General features: G+C 37.9%; 1 protein-coding gene across 9 annotated transcripts in view; it reads left to right on the top strand.

The window, feature by feature from the left end:
* The window catches only part of CFTR (cystic fibrosis transmembrane conductance regulator), a 200,394-nt gene that overhangs the window by 62,308 nt on the left and 115,378 nt on the right, over nucleotides 1–22,708 (top strand). For 6 of the 9 annotated variants that reach the window (XM_023763604.1, XM_023763607.1, XM_023763603.1 and 3 more), the window contains 6 exons: nucleotides 403–566; nucleotides 1,630–1,755; nucleotides 5,043–5,289; nucleotides 6,899–6,991; nucleotides 12,047–12,229; nucleotides 20,901–21,092. In XM_023763604.1, the coding sequence (XP_023619372.1) occupies nucleotides 403–566; nucleotides 1,630–1,755; nucleotides 5,043–5,289; nucleotides 6,899–6,991; nucleotides 12,047–12,229; nucleotides 20,901–21,092 (1,005 nt within the window). The remainder of the gene's footprint in view (nucleotides 1–402; nucleotides 567–1,629; nucleotides 1,756–5,042; nucleotides 5,290–6,898; nucleotides 6,992–12,046; nucleotides 12,230–20,900; nucleotides 21,093–22,708) is intronic. The other 3 variants (XM_023763608.1, XM_023763605.1, XM_023763610.1) reach the window with 2 other exon arrangements.

The raw sequence follows: 22,708 nt of genomic DNA, 5'->3' as shown, positions 1-22,708 counted from the left end.
TTCTGAATATATTGTCAGAGTTGCGCCTTGGTGGAGACTGGGCTTCTGGACAGTCTTGTTCTCTCATGGCTCTTGCTTTTTCCAAATAGAAGTAAGTTATTTAAAAGAAATTCTTGACATGACACTTAAGAGATCCGATGTCAAGTCCCCTGGATTAAAAAAACAAAACCTATACATAAAAATGCAGTAACTTGAAATGTGTTCCTTGGGAAATCCTAGTCTGTGTGTAGAAGGTTTACACATATTGCTATGTGTTTTATGTAACAAATACCTAGATTTTAGTGCGCTGAGAATCATAAAGTGTTTGATGGTATAAGATCATTCATCTGTGCTTGTCTATTTTTTGGGGGGTGGGGTGAGGGATAAAATATCACCAGTTTTCACTGTGATTTTATTTTCCAGGGACTTGCACTGGCACATTTCGTGTGGATCGCGCCTTTACAAGTGACGCTCCTGATGGGGCTGCTTTGGGAACTGTTACAGGCCTCCGCCTTCTGTGGACTTGCTTTCCTCATAGTCCTCTCCATTTTTCAAGCTGGCCTAGGGAGAATGATGATGAAGTACAGGTAGCACTCTATTTACATAGCTTGAAAGGGTTTTAAATTAGATTTTCAATAAACCCAGGACTGCTCTGTGTATTACTTACTGGGTGTCCCTAAAAAGGAATTATTTTATTTTTTTTACCACATGATTTCACTTACATATGAAATCTAATGAACAAAATAAACAAACAAACAAAATGGAAACTAGATTCAGAGAACAGACTGACAGCTGTCAGAGGGGCGGGTCTTGGGGGCTGGGTGAAAAGATGAAGGGATTAAGGAAAAAAGCTACCTCATAGACAACAGTATAGTGATTACCAGAAGGAAAGGAGGGTGAGGGTAAGTAAAAGAGTGTAAAGGGGGGATAAATGGTGACTGAAGGAGACTTGACTTTGGGCGGTGAGCACACCATCAAGGCATTATTTTAATGGTGCAAATAATACTTCCTATATCAATGAGACATTTTTTTACTTGTCAATTTGTAGAATTTTTTTATAAATATGTCACCACCCAGTTCATTTTTTGTAGATCATGAGATTTGAGTATAATGGATAAAACATTAATTGAGTGGGAAGGAACACATAGATTTTGGGTAGTTATAAGCTTTTACTATCTGGTTCATGGATTATCACATCAAAGCCTTAGTTACTTTATATTACAGAATGACTCAGTGATACCAGTCATTGCTTAGATAGAGGAGTTTGTCGGCTAGAACATGATAAAAAATGTACAAATTTTGGAGTCAGTTAGCTCTTGGCTGGAATCCCAGAGTGCACCTTTACTAGTTATGTGACCTAGGTAAGCCACTTCACTCCACTGAGTTTCTGGTTTTCCATCTTTAAAATAAAGATAACCACCACTCCTGCACTGTCAGTAAGGATCAGGAATAGTGTATGGAATGCATCTTCTACAACGTCTGATACAGAGGGGTCATTTATTAAGTGGTAGCTATTATCTTTTCATCTATTTGATAATAAAATGCTGTTTAATCAAAGAAATATGACTTTTTAAAAGCTTGAGCTGTTCTTAGTGCATAATGTGACTTGTTTTTACTAATTATTAAATTGAATGATGGATTGCCTTACAGAGATCAGAGAGCTGGGAAAATCAATGAAAGACTCGTGATCACCTCAGAAATTATTGAAAATATCCAATCTGTTAAGGCATACTGCTGGGAGGAAGCAATGGAAAAAATGATTGAAAACCTAAGGCAGTAAGTCATTTAGATAGTTTCAATATCATTAGTCAGTGAATGTTTAATATTTCAAAAATGACTTTCAGTGGACTTCTAGCTCATATTTGAAGTTTCTGACAAACAATTGTACTAAGTTATCTCAAATATTCATGTGTTAGTGGCATAAAGTCATTTTCATGGGCTGTAGATTTACATAGTTTGTCAGGTGTGTTTTCACTAGAAAGGTATTTATACCTCTTATATGTGTTTATAGCTGCTTAATACACTTATTTGACTAAAGTAACACTCCTGGTGCTGGAGTCTGATTGAAACCTTAAGTGGAACTGCTAGAGTAAGAAGTACACAATTCTGAACCAAATAAATGATTGGCTATTGTTATATCTTCCTTAATCTATGCATTATTGCTCATGAAAAATGAAAAAACAACACCCCGCTTCCTTTGATTAAAATGTTTGTTCTTCCTTAACTTAAAAATAATAACACAGGGTAATATCTATACATTGTGTTTCTATAAACCTTGGGAAGTCAGTTCAAGTCACGAAAACCACGTCTTGAGGTAGTCAGTACTCGATACCTATCTCTAGTCTTGTTTCACCTCAGATAACCTTTTTTTCACTGATTAGTAAAGATTATATCCAGCAAAAAAAAAAGTATAGCGCAGACTGAGATAAGATTACTGAGATAATTTTTGGCAAAATATAAACTAAGTTAGCCAGGAGACCATTTTTCTTTAGTCAAGTTCCATGTTCTACAAACTGCATTCAAATAAATGCTCTAGGAGACTCAGTGGGAATAGATATATTGTTAGAAGACAAATAATTTCAGGACGGATAACATGGGAGATTCACAGGGAAAAATACACTAAAAAGAAGAGCAGTGCCCTTTTGGATGGTGTGCCTGTGGGTTGTCAGCAATTCAGGCTGCTGATTCCAGTAGACAGTGATGGCAACTGAGCTGCAGGTGTGTGATTGGAACAACAAAAGAAACGCTGAAATGTTAAGTCCTTTGCCATGTAAATAGAAAGAGTAAAAGGGTATTTATTTCCTAAACAGTATTGCTCACCTGTTTTTATTATGCCTTTCAAGATAAATCCAGGAAAGGAATTATATTTTCTTTCCAGAAACATCATCGTTAAAGATCTTGGGAAATTGTTTTGTTAAAAGTCTTTTTTCTCAATAGCAAGTGTTTTCCATCACACTGATCTCTTGGTCATTCCTGTGCCTGCAAACACAGGCATAGCAAGAGTGAAGAGGAGTTTACTCCGGTGTCAAGTTAAACTCTTGATCAGGTCTTTCTGCTTGCTGACTCTCCTTGACTTTCCCCCGCTCTGTTCCTCAAATAATGATATCTATCCTTCCTGCTCTGTATTTCTGTTTGACCGGTTCTAATAGGAAATGCTTGGTTGTAACTCGTATAATCCAGTTCCTTAATCTGGCATGAAATTATTACCCGAAAAGGCTGGGAAGTGCTGACGTAAAATGGGAAAGCAAGAATTGCTTCTATTCAGAAGAGCAAATATAATGTTCTGGAAGAGATTGGTAGGATGTACTTCAAAGGGGAAGTTACCTCAGCTTGGGCCACTGTTGAACTGGGCAAAAGGCTGTGCAAATGTTAGCATAAGTAAAACTTACCTGAGAAACTTTTTAAAATACAGATAATCGACTCCTTTATTGCTCTCTGGTAATAAAGTCACTTTCAATTTTTTTATAAGAAACTGATAAAATACTTTTATGACTCATAAAGTGTGAATGATTGTATTATGGAGAGCACTGATTTCTTGGTGATTCCTATAAATGTTCCTGAATCCATTATTCTTTTCCTATAGTACACCGGTTCCATTTTCCTCAACTGTTTTGAATACATTTCAACAACAATTTTGACAGATTTATTAACATTTTTGTAAACAGTGTTTTCTAGCATTTTATTAATATCAGCACAGCCAATATTAGTCTTTCGTGGATGAAGATTAAAGACAACATAGTAAGTTCCAAGTGCCAGGCCCTCGGACGTAAAGTCCTTTATCTTGACCACAACTCCACTGGGAAGCTGTATGTTTCCCTTCTATGGATGTGGATTCTGAAGGATCAGAGGGAAGAACAACTTGATTAAGATTGCATCACTTTTCCTGTCACAGCCAGGAGTCAAACCCCAGTGAGATGCCAAAATCATAATCTGTCTTTAATGCCAAATAATCGATACAAGTAAGCATTAGACTATAAATCACAATCTAGGTTGGGCACATTGAACTCTATTTTCTTCATCAGAGTGCTCAAGATTACATTTTTTAAACTTAAAAAAAAAAGATTCCCTCTGAATTCTACCACTTAAGAATGTGTAAAAGTAGCACCCAAATGCCAGGCACACCTATTGCTCCCTCCCACCAGGACCCTCTACTATCTGTGTCCCCACTGCTCTTTCCCTTATAAGAGCTGAACAGGAGAATCACATGACTCGATTTTATGGTCCTGTAAGAATGGGACGGAGTTGAAGGCAGTATTGTCCTCTGTTCTCACTGGCCTCTGCACTTCTGTTTTCTGGTTGGAGCACTTAAATCTTTTCTGTGTGTTTAAAAAAAAGGTTCACATTTGCAGTTTAGACTAGAATATCAGAAGAGGATACAGGATTTGCAGTCATAATTTTCAAGAACCACCTGCAACAGAATCACTTGGGTTCTTTTTTTTCTTTTCTTTTCTTTTTTCTTTTCTTTTCTTTTCTTTTCTTCTTTCTTTCTTTTTTTTTTTTTTTTTTTTTGGCCTTTTCCAGACTCACTCACTCAGTGTCTCTGAAAGCTGGGCCTGAGACTGTATTTTAAAAAGTTTCTCAGGAAATTTTTACTTATGCTAACATTTGAGAAACACTCTTATATATATGCTATTTTTAGTGTTCCCCAAAGCCAAGCTAGAATTTCTAAAGTGCTAAGAACCTATTAGGGGACCACAGAATTGTCTTTTTCTTTATAAATCTTATAACATTGTCCTCATTATTACACCTAATCACTTAAAACACCAACCAAAAAACAAAAAATTATCAAAGTCTCACAAATCTTACTAATTATAATGAAGTGATAAAGGTGTGAAAGTAATGTAATAATAATAATTGAGCTTAGTAGTTATAGTTTAGAAATATTTACAGGTATTATGGACAAAACACTGATGCATTCATTTCTATTCCTCTTTCAGATAAGGTAACTGAGGCTCAGATAAGTTAAATAACTTGCCGCGGGGCACAAAGCCTTGTGAGCCTGTGTTCAGATTGCAAGATGCAAAGTAAATGAGCATCCCAAATCTTACTATTTTGTTTTATAGAACAGAACTGAAACTGACCCGGAAGGCAGCCTACGTGAGATACTTCAATAGCTCAGCCTTCTTCTTCTCAGGGTTCTTTGTGGTGTTTTTGTCTGTGCTTCCCTATGCACTTATCAAAGGAGTCGTCCTTCGAAAAATATTCACGACCATCTCATTCTGCATCGTTCTGCGCATGGCAGTCACTCGGCAATTTCCCTGGGCTGTACAGACATGGTATGACTCTCTTGGAGCAATAAACAAAATACAGGTAACGTACCATAAGTGGGCATTGTATTGTATACAATGATTTGAGAATAGCTTAGAACTTTAATAGTGGGCAGACTGTCTTGGGCCTGTTTGATGCTCAGAATTTTCTCTCTTGACGTCTATATGTGGTCTAACAAGCCCTAGTAATGGAAGTTTATTGAAATAAAATAAAAGCCTGTGAGATCCTCTCAAGTCAAAGCAATTGCAGAAAATATTGTTTCTGTATTCTGAGGAATTTTATTCAAGTCATCAATCAATAGGTTATTCTCATGCACTTGACAAATGTGCACAAAGAGGTTGGCAGGTTTACCAGGAAGTTAAAGAACTTTCCAGCTAACTCTAGGAATGTTCACTTCAAACTTTTCCAACTATTTCCTTGGGCAATATGGTGGATGTGAATGGCATTTTATATCACATGAATTACCTTAAAATCCCAGCAATGCTGATGTAGCTGGGAGCTCTGAAGAAAAGTTCTCAAATCCTCAAGTGATGAGACTCAAGTTTATACAAAGCTAATTTAATCACTACTATGAACTTGTATGTGGTTATAATTTTTATAATTAATATGCAGGTGAAAATGTTTTATACTTTTAAAATACTATTTAAATATTTAACCCAGAAAATAAATCACTGTGACATACATAAAGGTGGTGATGAAAGGTGAGCCACTTTTAAATGGTTCTGCCATTATTTAATCTAGGCCAGAGTTTGAAAATCGTGGCCCATGGACCTAATTTTGGCCCCTAGACCTATTTTATTTGACCTTCACATTAAAAAGAAGAAAAACATTAGAATTATTTGCCAGCATTTAAAAATGAGAAGATGTCACATATGCAACAAATTGTGTCTTCAGCCTCCTTTGAAGGGTTGGAATATATAGTAAAGGGGTCCTCTTCTCTAATTTTATATTTCAAAAGTGTGTTTGAGATCTGCAATTTAGGCAAATTGATGAGTGTAGCTCAAAACCATAGCAGGTCTTGGACTAATCTTATTTCTTCTCTTAAACCATCACAGGTGTGTGTGTGTGTGTGTGTGTGTGAGAGAGAGAGAGAGAGAGAGAGAGAGAGAGAGAGAGAGAGAGAGAGAGAACAGACATATAGACCAGAAATGAGAAAATGAGAGTGTTACGGAGACAGAGGGGCCCCTGAACAGGAACACAGATCTTGAAAAAAAATTATAGAAAAAGAGAGACACCAAAATTGAAGTATCAAGAGAGAGAAAAGTAGAGAAGAAAGGGGGAAAGCGAGGAGGCAAGGACCAGGCTGGTTTCATTACCTCTGGTGGTGAAGACTTCAGGATGCCTGGGCTTAATTCTTTCTGTGCTCCTACCTGCCCACAGAACACTGTGAATGGGAGTCTCTAATAGGGCCCTTTTAGAATCAAGGTTTGATACCTTAAAATCAGTTATATCAGAACTTCACACCCTTACTTAACCCAGAGAAGTGATGCTAATGATGCTTCTAAAAAGGGGTGGGGTTGCCATAAAGATAAAGATGCTGGTTTTCTCTTTGTCCTAATTGAGGCAAATTCGTTAGTGCAGGGTGCTTTATAAGGTCTATAAAACATTAGAATATAACTTAACAATGTTTTTGCTCTGTCTTTATTAACAGGATTTCTTACAAAAGCAAGAGTACAAGACATTGGAATATAACTTAACAACTACAGAAGTAGTGATGGAGAATGTAACAGCTTTCTGGGAAGAGGTAAGAATTAAAAAAATTTACTTAAATACTTAAGCATTTTTTTGTGTGAATGTCATTTTCATATTAATGGGCAATGAAAGTGATGTTAGAACTGGAAGGCGAACCACTCTACTTATTTTATAGATTAAGAAATAGAGGCTCAGGAATGTTAAATAGAGTATTGAAACCTCTTTACATTTTTTCGAGTCTTATAAGTTGTTTCACATAACATATCAGGAAGTAATACAAAGTTCATTGATTGTGGATCTGGGTAGAGCTGAATTTGAATCCTGGTTCTGCTGTTTGTTCTCTGTGTAATCTAGATAGAGTTATAGAACTCTGTGGAGCCTTTGATTCTCCATCTGTAAAATGGGAATATTAATATTCACCTGGCAGACTTATGTAAAGTGTTCAGCTGAATACCATGCACATAATAATTCCTCAATAAATGCTACCTTATCTGATCTCAAGTTCCAGTCCAAGTGCTTTACAGACTCCAGTCAACAAAAAGATGTATGAGATCTCTACCAATGTATGGTTTTCTATGATTTGTGCTCATTTTAATTTATTATTTAAAAATCCTCATATTTCTCAAAGTCAGAAAATATATTTATCAATGATTTTCAGCCTCTAATGAAGCAATATCTGATATCTGATTATTGAGAAGCCCAGTGATATTTCTTATCACTGATATCTGTGTAAAGATAGGAGTTATGAAACTAATGTCCTATTTCTACATACTATACAATATCTTAAATTTTTTTTATAAGCAACATGATCACCAGAACTTCACTTTACTTCATGTTTTAAGGTATAGGTAAGAGAATAATTCTTTTTTTTTCATTTTACCTAAAACTATCTTTTATTAGGATTCTGGTCAAGAGAATAATTCTTTATCTGACTAGCAAAGTTGTTTGTGGAAAAGTGTGTGGGTCAGATTGATATTACTTTTTTGCTTTTAGAAATTTCAAATGCCCTTCTAGGTATGAAGGAAAAATAAATTTGACATTTTCCACAACTATTTTCAAACAATTGCTTTCCTACTCTTGGACAAAAGTCCTCAGTTTCACTCTCCTAAAAGTAAGTATGTGTTGTCTCCTTTAATTCTCAAAATAGTCCTATGAGCTAGTAATATTAACATTTTCATTTCAATGATAAGGAAATGGAGGCTTAGAAAGGTGAAGGTACCTGGCGTAGCTCACACAACTGTCAAGAGCTGAAGCCAGATTTTGGACCCAAATGTCACCACCTACAACCCTTTCACTGAACCATTGACTCGTGTCTGTCTGTATCCTCACTTTCCACATTACTGTGTCCTCAGACTGTGACTTCTAGTCATCCCTGCCTGCCATTTCAGTAGTGATGGGCCACTGAGTCTCCACCTAAGTCTCCTAGCATTTCATGCTTCTGTGGGTGACCTCACCCAGGCTCACCCTTGAGGACAAGGAGTTAATGACTCTCAAATGCAAATCTCTGGCCCCACTTTCCTGAACTTCATGTATGTATTCCAAATTTTCTATATGCTCCTCAAGCCCTTCACATTTATCACTCCCCCAGTTTCCAGTGTATTCTTTTTCTCCTTTGATGACATCACCATCAACCCAGTTATCCAGGAGGTAAGTCCCTGATGAGTTATATATGACTCCTTCCTCACTCCAAACCTATGAGTAGGTAGAATTTCTATTTATGTGTTGGAAGCTGAGACTTAGAAAGTTTAAGTTACTAGAAGGAGGTTATACAACTAGATAGGGTGGAGCTAGAAGATTAGCTTAAGTTTCTCTGACTGTAGAGCCCCTTTCCACTCACCATTACTGCCTCTGACTTTTTTAAAGAGTGACTATTGCTTTACTGTATACAAAACAACTTTATATATATTACCTCAATAACTCAGGAGATTGAAGCTCAGAATGTTATAATGACTTGTCAACCATGACTCAGCTAGTTGAGAAGATGAAACAAAAAGTGAGATTAATACAAATACTATCAAAATCATTCCACTCACAGCTATATAGGGTTCATAAATATGGTGAATGTTCAGCCTTACTAGGGAGCAAATAAATAAGGCTAAGATCTGATAGGGAGATTCCATTTTCACCTAGAAAACTATAAAAGCGGACAAAACAAATAACAAAAGCAACAGTGTTGATAAGGGTCCTTGAAAAACTATCACTATCATATATTGATGGAGGAAATTTTTGAACTACTTATCAAAGGACTTGGAATTTTATAACCTGTTCTCTTTGGAAAGTTCACTTGCCAAAATTTATACTAAAAAAAAAAGAATGTACTCCACATTTGTAGCAAAGTACATATATATAGTTTATATATACTCTTGGATACTATCCTGCAACCAAAATATATTTAGAAGAATGCTTAATGGTATATGAAAATTTTTATCATTTTTTTAAAGTCAGAAAAGCAGGTCACAAACTTTATATACAATTTTTATTAATGTAAAAATTATACATGGTTTTATATATTATGTACATTTATATTATATGTAAAAGTGGAGGGATATCAGTTGAAATGTTAAATAAGGTTTTTTTCTCAGTAGTAGTGCTATAGGTAATTTCTTCTTTCTGCTTTTCTACATTTTCCAAATTTCCTGAAATTAGTATCTTAATTCTGTAATTAGAAATCAAAGTTATTATGAGCAATAACCTGCCATTGGTCCGAGTCTGTCTTACTGGATAAAAGTCCTTCTAAGCATGCCGCACAATCTTCTTAACAGCCTGTACTGCCCACCTTACCAAGCACAGCCTTTGTCATCTTGTCATATGTATCTGACCCAGCCACTCATCATTCCTGACACACAGTTTGTTCTTTTAAGCCTAAATCATTGTGCGTGCAGATCCATCTTCCTAGAATACGTATACTATTTCTTGGTCTTGTGAAGTCCCACTTACATCCTTTGTAGCCTCGTGTGTAGATCATTTACTTGGTTAAGCTCCAGGCTGAGTCGGCTGCTCCTTCTAATGTACTCCCATAGGACTTGGTAAGATTTTCAGTTGTAGCACTAAGCACATTGCAATATTAATATTTATTCATGTTATTCTCCCATGTGGGATTCTTTGAAGTTATCTTTAATACAGAGGTGATACTCAATAAGTTTAATCTATTTGATAAATAAATGAATAAGGGAATAACAAATAGCTTTGTCTCATTTTTTAACACTTTTTTAAAAAATTGATTTTTAGAGAGAGAGGAAGAGAGAGGGAGAGAGAGAAACATCGATGTGAGAGCAAAATATCAGTCGGCTGCTTCCTGCATGCCTCCTACCAGGGAACAAGCCTGCAACCCAGGCACATGGGCTGACTGAGAATCAAACTGGCAACCTTATGGTGCACAGGAAGATGCCCAACCAACTGAATCAAACCATCCAGGGCTCTCTCTCTCTCTCTCTCTCTCTCTCTCTCTCTCTCTCAAACATATTATTGTTGAATTCAGAGAGGAAGGGAGAGGGAGAGAAATATCACTGATGAGAGAGAATCATTAATCAGCTGCCTCCTGCATGCCCCCTATTGGGGATTGAGCCCACAACCTGGGCTTGTGCCCTTGACCAAAATCGAACCCCAGACTTTCAGTCTGCAGGTGGACACTCTATACACTGAGCCAAACTGGGTAGGGCCAGGGCTCATTTTTTAACACCTTAATTGATTATTTCTTAAAAGCTTTGCTTTTAGTTGTCTGATGACTGAGGGGCCATTAGCCATCTATAACATAAGGATTCAAATCAGCAGTCTTCAAATGTAAAAGGATTTTGAAAAACTATGAACGCTGACACATGTTTAAGTTGACTTATAAACTTTTCAACATAAGTTTAAGTGGTGGCAAAAGATGTAATTCCTGTTTATTGTATGTAAAATGGATTTTTGTCAAAACTTGGGAGCTGCACTTTCAGTGTATTCAATTTATGGAAGATAAATTAATTTTTGTAGTCAGTGATCATTATCAAGCCAATCAGTTGACTTTATGTCAGAAAAAGTATAATTTTACTTTAAAATGGGTGGGTGCAGGCTAGAAGGGGTCAATGGGGGAAAGGGGGGACATATGTAATACTTTCAACAATAAAGATTTAAAAAATGAAGATAGTTAATGTATATTAACTTATTAAATTATTAAAAATTAAATAAGCAATCAAATAAATAGTTAACTAAAATCCCTTATCCTCCAATTCATTTCTGAAATTTATTCTAAGCTAGGTAAGACACAATTGCCTTCTTGTGTAAATGGAATTCATTCAAATAATCTGGCAATATTGTCACATTTATCGTTTTTGTTGTTGTTTGCTTTTTGTTAATCATCACCTGAGGATATTTTATCCATTGATTTTTAGAGGGAGGGGAAGGAAGGCAGGGGGGAGAGGACAGAGAAAGAGAGAGATTGAAAAATCAATGCGAGAGAGACACGTGGATTGGTTGCCTCCTGCACTTGCCCCTTCTGGGGCTGGGATCGAACCTGCAACCCAGGTATGTGCCCTTGACCAGGAATCGCACTTGCCACCCTTCTATGCACAAGCCAATGCTCTAACCATGAGGCAACATGGTTATGTTTATGTTTAATAATAACTACTTAAATAAATAATTTGAGCTTTTCAGAGGAACGTACTACTAACATGATAGAGTAGAAGTCAGATTTGGGCTGTAATTCCACTGTAGCCTATTAGTTATGTGACTTTTGCCATTTAACCTCTCTGAATCACAGTCTACAGCTTTGAAAGAAAGAGATTGTCAAATCTTGCCACATATATTATTATTATGCTGAGGATTAAATGATAATGTTTATGTACCCAACCTACAGGAGGTATATATATAAATACTTATATAGATAAATAGGTATATTTAATTTAATTTGATGTCTAGCAATAATCTAAGACATTAAAATGGTTATTATTAAATGTCATAATTATCATTTCAACTGTTTTGGATCCTGTGCTCTAGAAATCATGGGCTATATAATTATGTGCTATAATATATGGATCATGGACCATGTGCTTTTCAAATTCATCATACATAAATAGTTATTGAAAATATCTGGAAAGCTGACTTTTTAAATTTTCTGTTTTTTTCTTAACAGGGATTTGGGGAATTATTTGAGAATGCAAAACAAAACAATAATACTAGAAACATCTGCAATGGCGATAACAGCATCATCTTCAGTAACATCGCACTTCTTGGTACTCCTGTCCTGAAAGATATCAATTTCAAGATAGAAAGAGGACAGTTGTTGGCAGTTGCTGGATCTACTGGAGCAGGCAAGGTAGTTTATCTTATTCTTTATCATTAAGTTTTTAACTTGACATGCATTTCTTCTTTCTTTTTCTAGTTTGTCTGTAGTGTAAAAAAGGTATTTTGGAGAAATGTTTACATTGGTATTAGGATAATGCTTAGATATAGTGTATCTTATAATATAAATTATTCCACCGATAACATCTTCTAGCCTTTATTTCTTCATATTATTACCAGTGACTCTCTCTACACCTTTCAATTTTGTAAAGCTCTCAGTGCAGTGTGTTGTACAAGGTGGACATTCAGTAACTTTATTGAACAAATGAACCATCAATTTTTTTAAATTGTTTTATTGCTTAAAGTATTACAAAAAGTATTATATATTTCTCCTTTTTTTTTTCTCCCCTTGACCTTCCCCTAGCCTCCCATACCCCGCAGTGTCTTGTGTCCATTGGTTATGCTTATATGCATGCATACAAGTCCTTCAGTTGATCTCTTACCCCGCCCCCCCAACCCTCCCTGGCCTTCCCGCTGTAGTTTGACATTCTGTTGCTCTGCCTCGGTATCTATTTTTGTTCATCAGTTTATAATGGTCTTAATTATCCAGAAATGAGTGAGATCATGTGGTATTTTTCTTTCATTGACTGGCTTATTTCACTTAACATAATGCTCTCCAGTTCCATCCATGCTGTTGCAAAAGGTAAGAATTCCTTCTTTTTTACAGCAGCATAGTATTCGAACCATCAATTTTTACCAGTCTGTGGCACACACATTTTTTCAGAACTTGTCCAGGAAAATCATACAGGCATTTTTTGACATTAGAATTTTGAAACAAATACAATAAAGTAGCAGGATACAAAATCAATGTGCAAAAATCCACTGCCTTCCTTATACCAGTGATGGCGAACCTTTTGAGCTCAGAATGTCAGCATTTTGAAAAACCCTAACTTAACTCTGGTGCCGCGTCACATATAGAAATTTTTTGATATTTGCAACCATAGTAAAACAAAGACTTATATATATATATTTTTTTTTATTTATTTTTTATTTTTTTTATATATATATTTTATTGATTTTCTACAGAGAGGAAGGGAGAGAGATAGAGAGTCAGAAACATCGGTGGGAGAGAAACATCGATCAGCTGCCTCCTGCACATCTCCTACTGGGGATGTACCCGCAACCCAGATACATGCCCTTGACCAGAATCGAACCTGGGACCTTTCAGTCCGCAGGCCGACGCTCTATCCACTGAGCCAAACCGGTTTCAGCAAGACTTATATTTTTGATATTTATTTTATATATTTAAATGCCATTTAACAAAGAAAAATCAACCAAAAAAATGAGTTCGCCTGTCACCTCTGGATGCGTGTCATAGGTTCGCCATCACTGCTATATACTAACAATGAAACTTCAGAAAGAGAAATGAAAAAAGAAAACAAAAACCAATTCCTTTTGCAAGTGCAACCAAAAGAATAAAATACTTAGTAATAAACTTAACAAAGGGTATGAAGGACCTACATACTGAAAACTACAAAGCAAAATGAAATGGAAAGATATTCTGTGTTCATGGGTTAGAAGAATCAACATAGTTAATATGGCCTTATTACCCAAAGCCATATACAGATTTATTGCAACACCCATCAAAATCTAAATGGCATATTTTAAAGAAATAGAAAAAAACAATTTCCATATTTGTATGGGACCACAAAAGTCCCCGAATAGCTAAAGCAATCCTGAGAAAAAAGAACGAAGCCAGAAGTATCACACTACCTGACTGCAAATTATACTACAGAGCTACAATAATCAAAACAGCATGGTATTGGCAGAAAAACAGACACACAGACCAATGAAACACAATTGACAACCCAGAAATAAAACCACATGTATATGGGCAAATAATTTTTGACAAAGGATCCAAAAAACACAATGGAGAAAAGAAAGTCTCTTAAATAAATGGTTCTGGGAAAATTGGAAACTCACATGCAAATGAATGAAACTAGATTACAGTTTGTCTCCATGTAAAAAAAATAATTAAAAATTGATCAAAGACCTAAATGTAAGATTTGAAACAATAAATTATATAGAAAAAAATAGGTACTAAACTTATGGACCTTGGTTGGAGAGAGCATTATATGAATTTGACCCCCAAGGCAAGGGAAGTAAATGACTGGGACTATATCAAACTAAGCTTCTGCATAGCAAAAGAAATGATCAATAAAACAAAAGGCAATCAACTGAATGGGAGATGATATTTGCAAACAACAGCTCCAACAAGGGGTTAATATCCAAACTATATAAAGAATTCATACAACTCAACACCAAATAATCCAATTAATAAATGGGCAGAGGACCTGAACAGAAACCTCTCTGAGAAGACATACAAATGATCAACGGAAATATTCAACTTCACTAGCTATTAGGGAAATGCAAATAAAAGCTACAATGAGATACCAGCTATCACCTGTTAGAATAGCTATTCTCAACAAGTAATAACAAGTATTGGAGAGGCTATGGAGAAAAAGGAATCCTCATTCACTGCAGGCGGGAGTGTAAATTGGTACAACCACTATGGAAAGCAGTGTGACAGTTCCTCAGAAAATTAAGAATAGAGTCACCATATGACCCAATAATCTCTTTTTGGGTGAACCTACTGGAAAAACTCTAAAACATTTATTCGCAAAGATATATGCACTCCTATATTCATTGCAACATTATTCACAGTGGCCAAGACATGGAGACAACCAAAGTGTTCTTGAATAGAGGATTGGATAATGAAGAAAAGATGAAATACTGCCATTTGGGACAACATGGGTGGACCTTGAGAATATTATGCTAAACAAAATAAGTCAGTCAGAAAAAGCTATGAACCATATGATTTCACCCATATGTGGGATATAAAACTGAAACTCATAAACAACAGTATGGTGGTTACCAGAGGGAAGGGGGTGGGGCTATAATAAAGGGTAAAGGGAGGCAAATATATGGTGACAGAAGATGATTTGACTGGGTGGTGGGCACACAATTCGGTATACAAATCATGTATCATAGAAATGTACACTTGAAACCTATAGGACTTATTAATGTCATCCCAATAAATTTAATTAAAGAATTTTGGAGAATGGACTCAGATTTACTTATGATTTACTATGAGGGAAAATTATTAAGTGGAATAGTTTTTTGAAGAAAATACATAAGAATGTTAAGTTATTCAGTGCTGGTCAGCCTCCCGCCCTCCCCACCCCCGCTACTTGCTTTTGTTGTAGGTTAGAAAGCAAAAATAGGTAAATGTTCAAACCTCATTGTCAGGAGAAGAGAAGGCGTTATAGTGATCTTTAAGAATATGAGCTATCATTCAGATAATGATGAAACACTTGTTCTCTTTATGAAATTTAAAGGGCATGAAGTAATCAAATCAGAGATGTAAATCAGAGCTACACATTTATTTAATTAAACATCTTTGAGAAAATGGTATGTTTTTTTGTTCTAATTTACATTAGGTATCTTTCATTTAGGAAACATCCTTGGATTATTTTAATTAAGTGTAATTGATATAAGAATCTGCACCACTGGGTACCCTTGACTGAAGGCTGGCTTACCACATCTCCCATGGGGTGTGGGGATTTTCACTTCTCTTATTGTCTCTACCACAAGTGAAACAGTTTTGTGGCCTTGCTGATAACCCATGACACCACATAGTCTCCATCCTTCTTCCTGGCCATGCTCTGACACTAAGCTTTAGCTGGGTCATAAACACTGAGCATTAGATGTGTAGAATAAGCTTTTAGCTCCAGCTTTTGCTTATGTTTTAAATAAAATACAGTATCTTCAAAGATTTATTAATATTTTTGTATTTTTATACATTTATATATATTTAATGATGTTTTAATTTTACTTCATATCTCTCAAAATACCAAAATATTACTATGTATAAATATATAAATTAAATTTTTACTTATATATGTACATCCTATATAATAAAAGCCTAGGCAGTTGGGTGTGACTAGGATGGCAGGGGAGGGCAGTTGGGGGCGATCAGGCCAGCAGGGAAGGCAGTTGGGGGCCATCAGGCCAGCAGGGGAGGACAGTTGGGGGCCATCAGGCTGACAGGGGAGGGCAATTGGGGGCAATCAGGCCAGCAGGAAAGAGCAGTTGGGGGTGATTGGGCAGGTAGGCAGGCGAATGGTTAGGAGCCAGCAGTCCCAGATTGTGAGAGGGATGTCCAACAGCCTTTTGGGCCTGATCCCACAGGGATCCTGTCTAAATCGGCAGTCAGATATCCCCCAAGGGGTCCCAGATTAGAGAGGGTACAGACCACGCTGAGGGACACCCGCCCCATGCACAAATTTCATGCACCAGGCCTCGTGTCTAATCTAATAAAAGAGAAACATGCAAATTGACTGCACCCCCGATACGTCCCAAGCCACGCTCACCAGCCAATCGAGGCGACTATATGCAAATTAACCCAACCAAGATGGCGGCCGGCAGCCATGGAGCTGGAGCAAGCAGGAGGCTTGGTTGCCCCAGCGATGGAGGAAGCCAAGCTTCCTGCCTGCCCTGGCCAGCTATGGCCTCCACTCAAGGCAACAAAGTTTCAATTATAGAAGAAAAATAAATCCTAGATACCTGCTTCCAACCAGCCTTCACTGGGAGCTTGGGTGGCTGGGGGCTGTGGCCAGCCTGCAAACAGCCATCAGCGCCTCACCCAGGCTGGCCAGGCACTCCAGCAGGGACCCCCACCCTGAAGGGGGTGTGGCCAGTCTGAAAATGGCCTTCAGCCCCTCACCCAGGCTGGCCAGGCACCCCAGCCAGACCCCCACCCTGATCCCGGACACCCTTCAGGGCAAACCAGCCAGCCCCCACCCATGCACCAGGCCTCTATCCTATAAAATAAAAGGGTAATATGCAAATTGACCCTAACAGTAGAATGACTGGGAATGACTGGTCACTATGACACACACTGACCACCAGAGGGCAGACACTCAATGCAGGAGCTGTCCCCTGTTGGTCAGTGCGCTCCCACAGGGGGAACTCTGCTCAGCCACAAGCCAGGCTGACGGCTGCCAGTACAGCGGTGGTGGTGGGAGCCTCTCCTGCCTCCTCAGCAGTGCTAAGGATGTCCGACTGCAGCTTAGGCCTGCTCCCCACTGGCAAGTGGACATTCCCTGAGGGCTCCCGGGCTGCCAGAGTGATGTCTGACTGCCAGCTTAGGCCCGATCCCCCAGGGAGTGGGCCTCAGCCAGCAGGTGGACATCCCCTGAGGGGTCCCAGACTGAGAGAGGACACAGGCTGGGCTGAGGGACCCACCCGAGTGCACAAATTTTTGTGCACCGGGCCTCTAGTAAATATATAAGTACGTATGTCTATATATATTTGTATGTTTAACCTGGAAATGGTATAATTTAATGATATTGATATTATATTAAATTATAGTGGTCCAAGTTGAATTACTGGTACATAAATAAACAGATGAACCAGTAGAGTAAAATTAAAGCTACAAAAGTAGATCCAAATGCATAAGGGAATTAGTATTTGACAGTGAAGAAAGTTGGGCTATTCAAAAAATGGTGTTGGACAACTGCACAGCCACCTGGAGAGCAAACAAAAAATTGTATCCATATCTCACATCATACACCTGATGAATTTGAAATAGATCAAAGAACAAGTACAAATATAAGACTATAAAATGCTTAAAGTAAACATTGGAGGATGCCTAAAGAAAAAGAAAAAAATACCATGGAGAAAGAAAGCCTTTCTATAACTCAAGGTCCAGAAGCCATAAAATAAAAGCTATTAGTCACTTAATAAACAACAGCACACCAACAAAACGAATCACTTGTACATGGAAAACAGAAGTAAAAAATGTCACACTAAAGTAAATATATGCAATTTATATCACACAAAGGAATAATCTCTCTCTAAATAAAGTGATCTTAAAATCAAAAGGTAACATACAGACATCCAATTAGAAAAAATGTTTCACATGATCTTACACATATGTGAAATCTAATGAACAAAATAAACAGATGAACAAAATAGTTCCAAGACATAGAAATATGGAACAATCTGTTGAATTTTATTTTTTTTTATTATTTTTTTTAAATTAAATCTTTATTGTTCTGATTACATTTGTTCCTCTTTTTTTCCCATAACTCCCCTTCTCCCAGTTCCTGCCCCACCCTCCGCCGTCACTCCCCACCCACTGTCCTCATCCATAGGTGCACGATTTTTGTCCATTCTCTTCCCGCATCTCCCATTCCCCTTCCCCCCCCCCCCAAGAATAGTCAGGCCATTCCCCTTCTATGTCCCTGATTCATTGTAATCACCAGTTCATTCTGTACATCACATTATTTATTCACTTGATTCTTAGATTCACTTGTTGCTAGATGCATGTTTGTTGTTCACAATTTGTATCTTTACCTTTTTCTTCTTCCTCTTCTTAAAGGAAACCTTTCAGCATTTCGTATAATACTGGTTTAGTGGTGATGAAGTCCTTTAGCTTTTCCTTATCTGTGAAGCTCTTTATCTGACCTTCAATTCTGAATGATAGCTTTGCTGGATAAAGTAATCTTGGTTGTAGGTTCTTGGGATTCAGTACTTTGAATATTTCTTGCCATTCCCTTCTGGGCTGCAAAGTTTCTGTTGAGAAATCAGCTGACAGTCGTATGGGTATTCCCTTGTAGGTAATTGAGTCTCTTTCTCTTGCTGCTTTTAAGATTCTCTCTTTGTCTTTTGCTCTTGGGATTTTAATGATGATGTGTCTTGGTGTGGTCCTCTTTGGATTCCTTTTGTTTGGGGTTCTCTTCGCTTCTTGGACCTGTAAGTCCATTTCTTTCACCAGGTGGGGGAAGTTTTCTGCCATTATTTCTTCAAATAGGTTTTCAATATCTTGCTGTCTCTCATCTTCTGGCACCCCTATTATTCTGATATTAGTGCACTTGAAGCTGTCCCAGAGCTCCTTACACTATCTTCACACTTTCGGATTCTTTTTTCATTTTGCTTTTCCAGTTGGGTGTTTTTTGTCGAATCTTTGGTTTGATTCTTGTGCTCCTCTGGTCTGCTATTGGGTATAATATTCTTTATTTCAGTCCGTGTATGCTTACTTTCTAATTTCTTTATCGTAGCATCGAGGGTCTCATTAGTTTTCGTGAGGCTCTGCTCAAGTTTATAGCAAGCCCTCAAAATTGCCATTCTTAGCTCCATATCCTCCATTTCTGTCATGTTTTTTTGTCTCCGCATCTTTTATGCTTTCTTGGTGCACCCCCTTGTGGTCTTTGTGTGCAGTCTTGTTCTAGCCAAGCCTTAATTGTTGTAGTTAACACTAGAGGGATTTGACCACCAGGCCGACTGGCTGTAGGAATCAGCTGTGTGGAAAACGTCTGTCTTCTGGAAAGGCGCTAATCCAGCCTTTGCCTGAGGCGATCGGCAAATGGCTGTGCGCAGGGCTTGGGCGGGGCGGGATCAACAGGGCTGGCGGAGGGAGCAGTTATGGCCGCTCTCAGTCCCGTTCCCAGAGGCTCTGCTTCTCAGAACCCCGGCAGCCGCTGCAAACCTCGGAGAGAAAGCTGCCCTCAGGTTCCAACTGATGCCGGATAATCCCGCTTCTCCCGTCTGAGTCTGAATCCCTAGAGACTCGCCCGGATCTGGAGCCCAGAGTCTGAGACTCACTCCCGACCGAAAACGACAACCGCGCCCTCAGCCACCAGCCCGCTTTCGCGCGCACCTCGGTACCTTTGTATTTTCCACACTGCGCCTCCTCTGAGCCTCGGTTTGCTGTTCTCTTTCCTTCTAGTTGTAGAGTCTCTCTTCAGCCAGCCTTCCTGTGGTTCTGGGTGATGTCTGTTCCGTCTTTGAGTTGTATTTTTGAAATGGTTGTATGCGGCAGCGGTCTCCGGTGTTTACCTACGCCGCCATCTTGGTCTCCTCCTCCAATCTGTTGAATTTTAGAGGAAAGGCATGGGTTAGTGGGTGTGGGAGAGAAAGGGGCCAACGGTGTGAGGCAAAGGGCATCCCAAGTTAGGTGTGTTTTTTTCTAGTGGTTATATTTATAACTAGAGGCCTGATGCACGAAATTTCGTGCAAGGGTAGGCCCTCGCAGCCCTGGCTGCTGGGGCCATCTTGGCCCCAGCTGCCTCACAGCCCTACCCCCAGCCCGCACCCACCTTAGCCTGGCGCTGCCCACATCCGCTGCCACACACCCCAGTTCCCCGGTTCTGTGGAGCTCCCCAATCGATTGCCCCGCAGAGGGTGGCCTGGGCCTCTCTCTTTGGGGCTATCACGGAGCCCCCCAATTGATCGCCCCAGTGGCCTGGGCCTCCCTCTGCGGGGCAATCATGGGGTGATGGTGGGCCCACCTTGGCTGGCCTGGTGCCAGTATGTGTCATAGCATGGTCGTCCAGATGGTTGTCCGGACAGTTGCCCGGACGGTTTTCTGCTGTTTGGTCTTTCGGCTGATTTGCATATTATGCTTTTATTATTATAGATAATAACTTTTTGTTTCATCTTAGTTCTTCAGTTTTTTTATTTCACTTCCCCAATAGGAAGTGCTTAATAAATTTTGAATTGAATGAATAATTATAATCTTTTAAAATTGGAATCTTTTAAAATTAGAATAGATAGCTCTACTTAGGATGACAGTTTGTGGCAAGAGCATCTTGAGAGTGATTTGATCAAATGATTTAACTTAATAATGGTTTCATTTCTAGACCTCACTTCTGATGATGATTATGGGAGAACTGCAGCCTTCTGAGGGTAAAATTAAGCACAGTGGAAGAATCTCATTCTGCTCTCAGTTTTCATGGATCATGCCTGGCACCATTAAAGAAAACATTATCTTTGGTGTTTCTTATGATGAGTATAGATATAGGAGTGTCATCAAAGCATGCCAACTAGAAGAGGTAAGTAATTATGTGAAAAATTTCTGACTATGCATATGAGACCTTCAAACTACCTAAATGACATATTTAGCTCCCTATTTGATCAGTCAGTCTATATATGTTAATCAAGTTATCACTATAGGTAAAGAACTTTGAGTAAGTCAATTAAGAAAATATGTGAACCTTATTTTTTTAATATGTTTTTATTGATTTTTAGAGAGAGGGGAAGGGAGAGGGATAGAGAGATAGAAACATCAATGAGAGAGAGAAACATCATCAATTGGCTGCCTTCTGCACTCCCTTTACTGGGGGTCGAGCCCACAAACCCAGGCATGCACCCTGACCGGAATTGAACCATGACCTCTTGGTTCATGGGTTAACGCTCAACCACTGAGCACATAGGCTGGGCTGAAACTTGTTTTAAGAAACTTACAAAAACATAGAGAAGATATACTTTATTTTTTAAAATGATCGACTTGCTTAGTTAGAAAAAAACTCTATGAAATGATGAGAATTTTGTTCACTCATTAATGAGAAAATGTCTTCAATTGCATGCTTTTTAAAAAGATATTTCAAAATTATGTAAGAGGATTTTAATAATTTTAATTAAATCATAGTCTAATGGGATGAGCGTTGTCCTGCCTGTAGAGAATTAGAGATAAAATTGTGATTTTATCCTTTGTTTAGCCTTCAACATAATCTCTAGCTAAATGAAGATGATGCTATTGGCTCATTTCATAACAATATTGGGGAATGGGCTAAATCTGCATTGAAAGCATTTCAAGTGAAATCAGTATGTGGATCTTGTGCTGTTTGATACACAAATTGTATGATGGAAGCTTTAATAATTATTGATGTAAATGATTACAGAGAATATATATATCATTATGAGGTTTTCAGAATGATAGATGGCATTCGACACTAGTTGATTACTTTGTAGCCATTAATGAAAAAAATTGCAGTGTGAATAAAATAAAACAAAATACAGTGCATGGAAAATAGAACATGGCTAATTGCAGAATAGCTAGAACTGCAATTTTTATAATAGAGGGCTACTTGTTTGTATAAATGGCTCTCTATGTATATAATGATTCACTCAACAGTTTTTAAAAGTCCCATCTCTTATTTTTCATACACTCTGAAAGCATAATGAAAATTAGAGCTCTCCTGAAAAACTATTGGATTTACTTTGAAGAAGATATTCTTCATTCCTCAAAAGCCCTTCTTCCAGGAGTTGTATTTCACAACCTAGAGGTTGGAACACTCAGTAGATTTATTATAAAAAGTCTGAGTGTTTCTAAGTAACACACATATTTATCTAGGAGGGAACTGGGATGTAGGAGTGGTAGTGCCTTGCAAGATAAATGATGGGACTTTTTTATTTGTTAGTGGAAAGGTGTTGGAAGTTTCTGGTAGGCTTATATTTTGCACTGGGCCACTAATATCTCCATAAAATTGTTAAAATAATGAAAGAAAGAGGGTAAGAGGAAGATCATATTATTGATTTTTTTTCTGATTCCATGGCCAGCCTTAAAATTATTTTTAAAGTGTATAATTCAGTTTTTTACTATATTCACATGGCTTTACAGCCATCACACATTTTCTTTTTTTTTCTTCATATGGTGACAGTATACAGA

Source organism: Myotis lucifugus, unplaced genomic scaffold (assembly GCF_000147115.1).
Source record: "Myotis lucifugus unplaced genomic scaffold, Myoluc2.0 scaffold_293, whole genome shotgun sequence".
Lineage (NCBI taxonomy): Eukaryota > Metazoa > Chordata > Mammalia > Chiroptera > Vespertilionidae > Myotis > Myotis lucifugus.
This window is presented reverse-complemented; position numbering and strand designations above follow the sequence as displayed.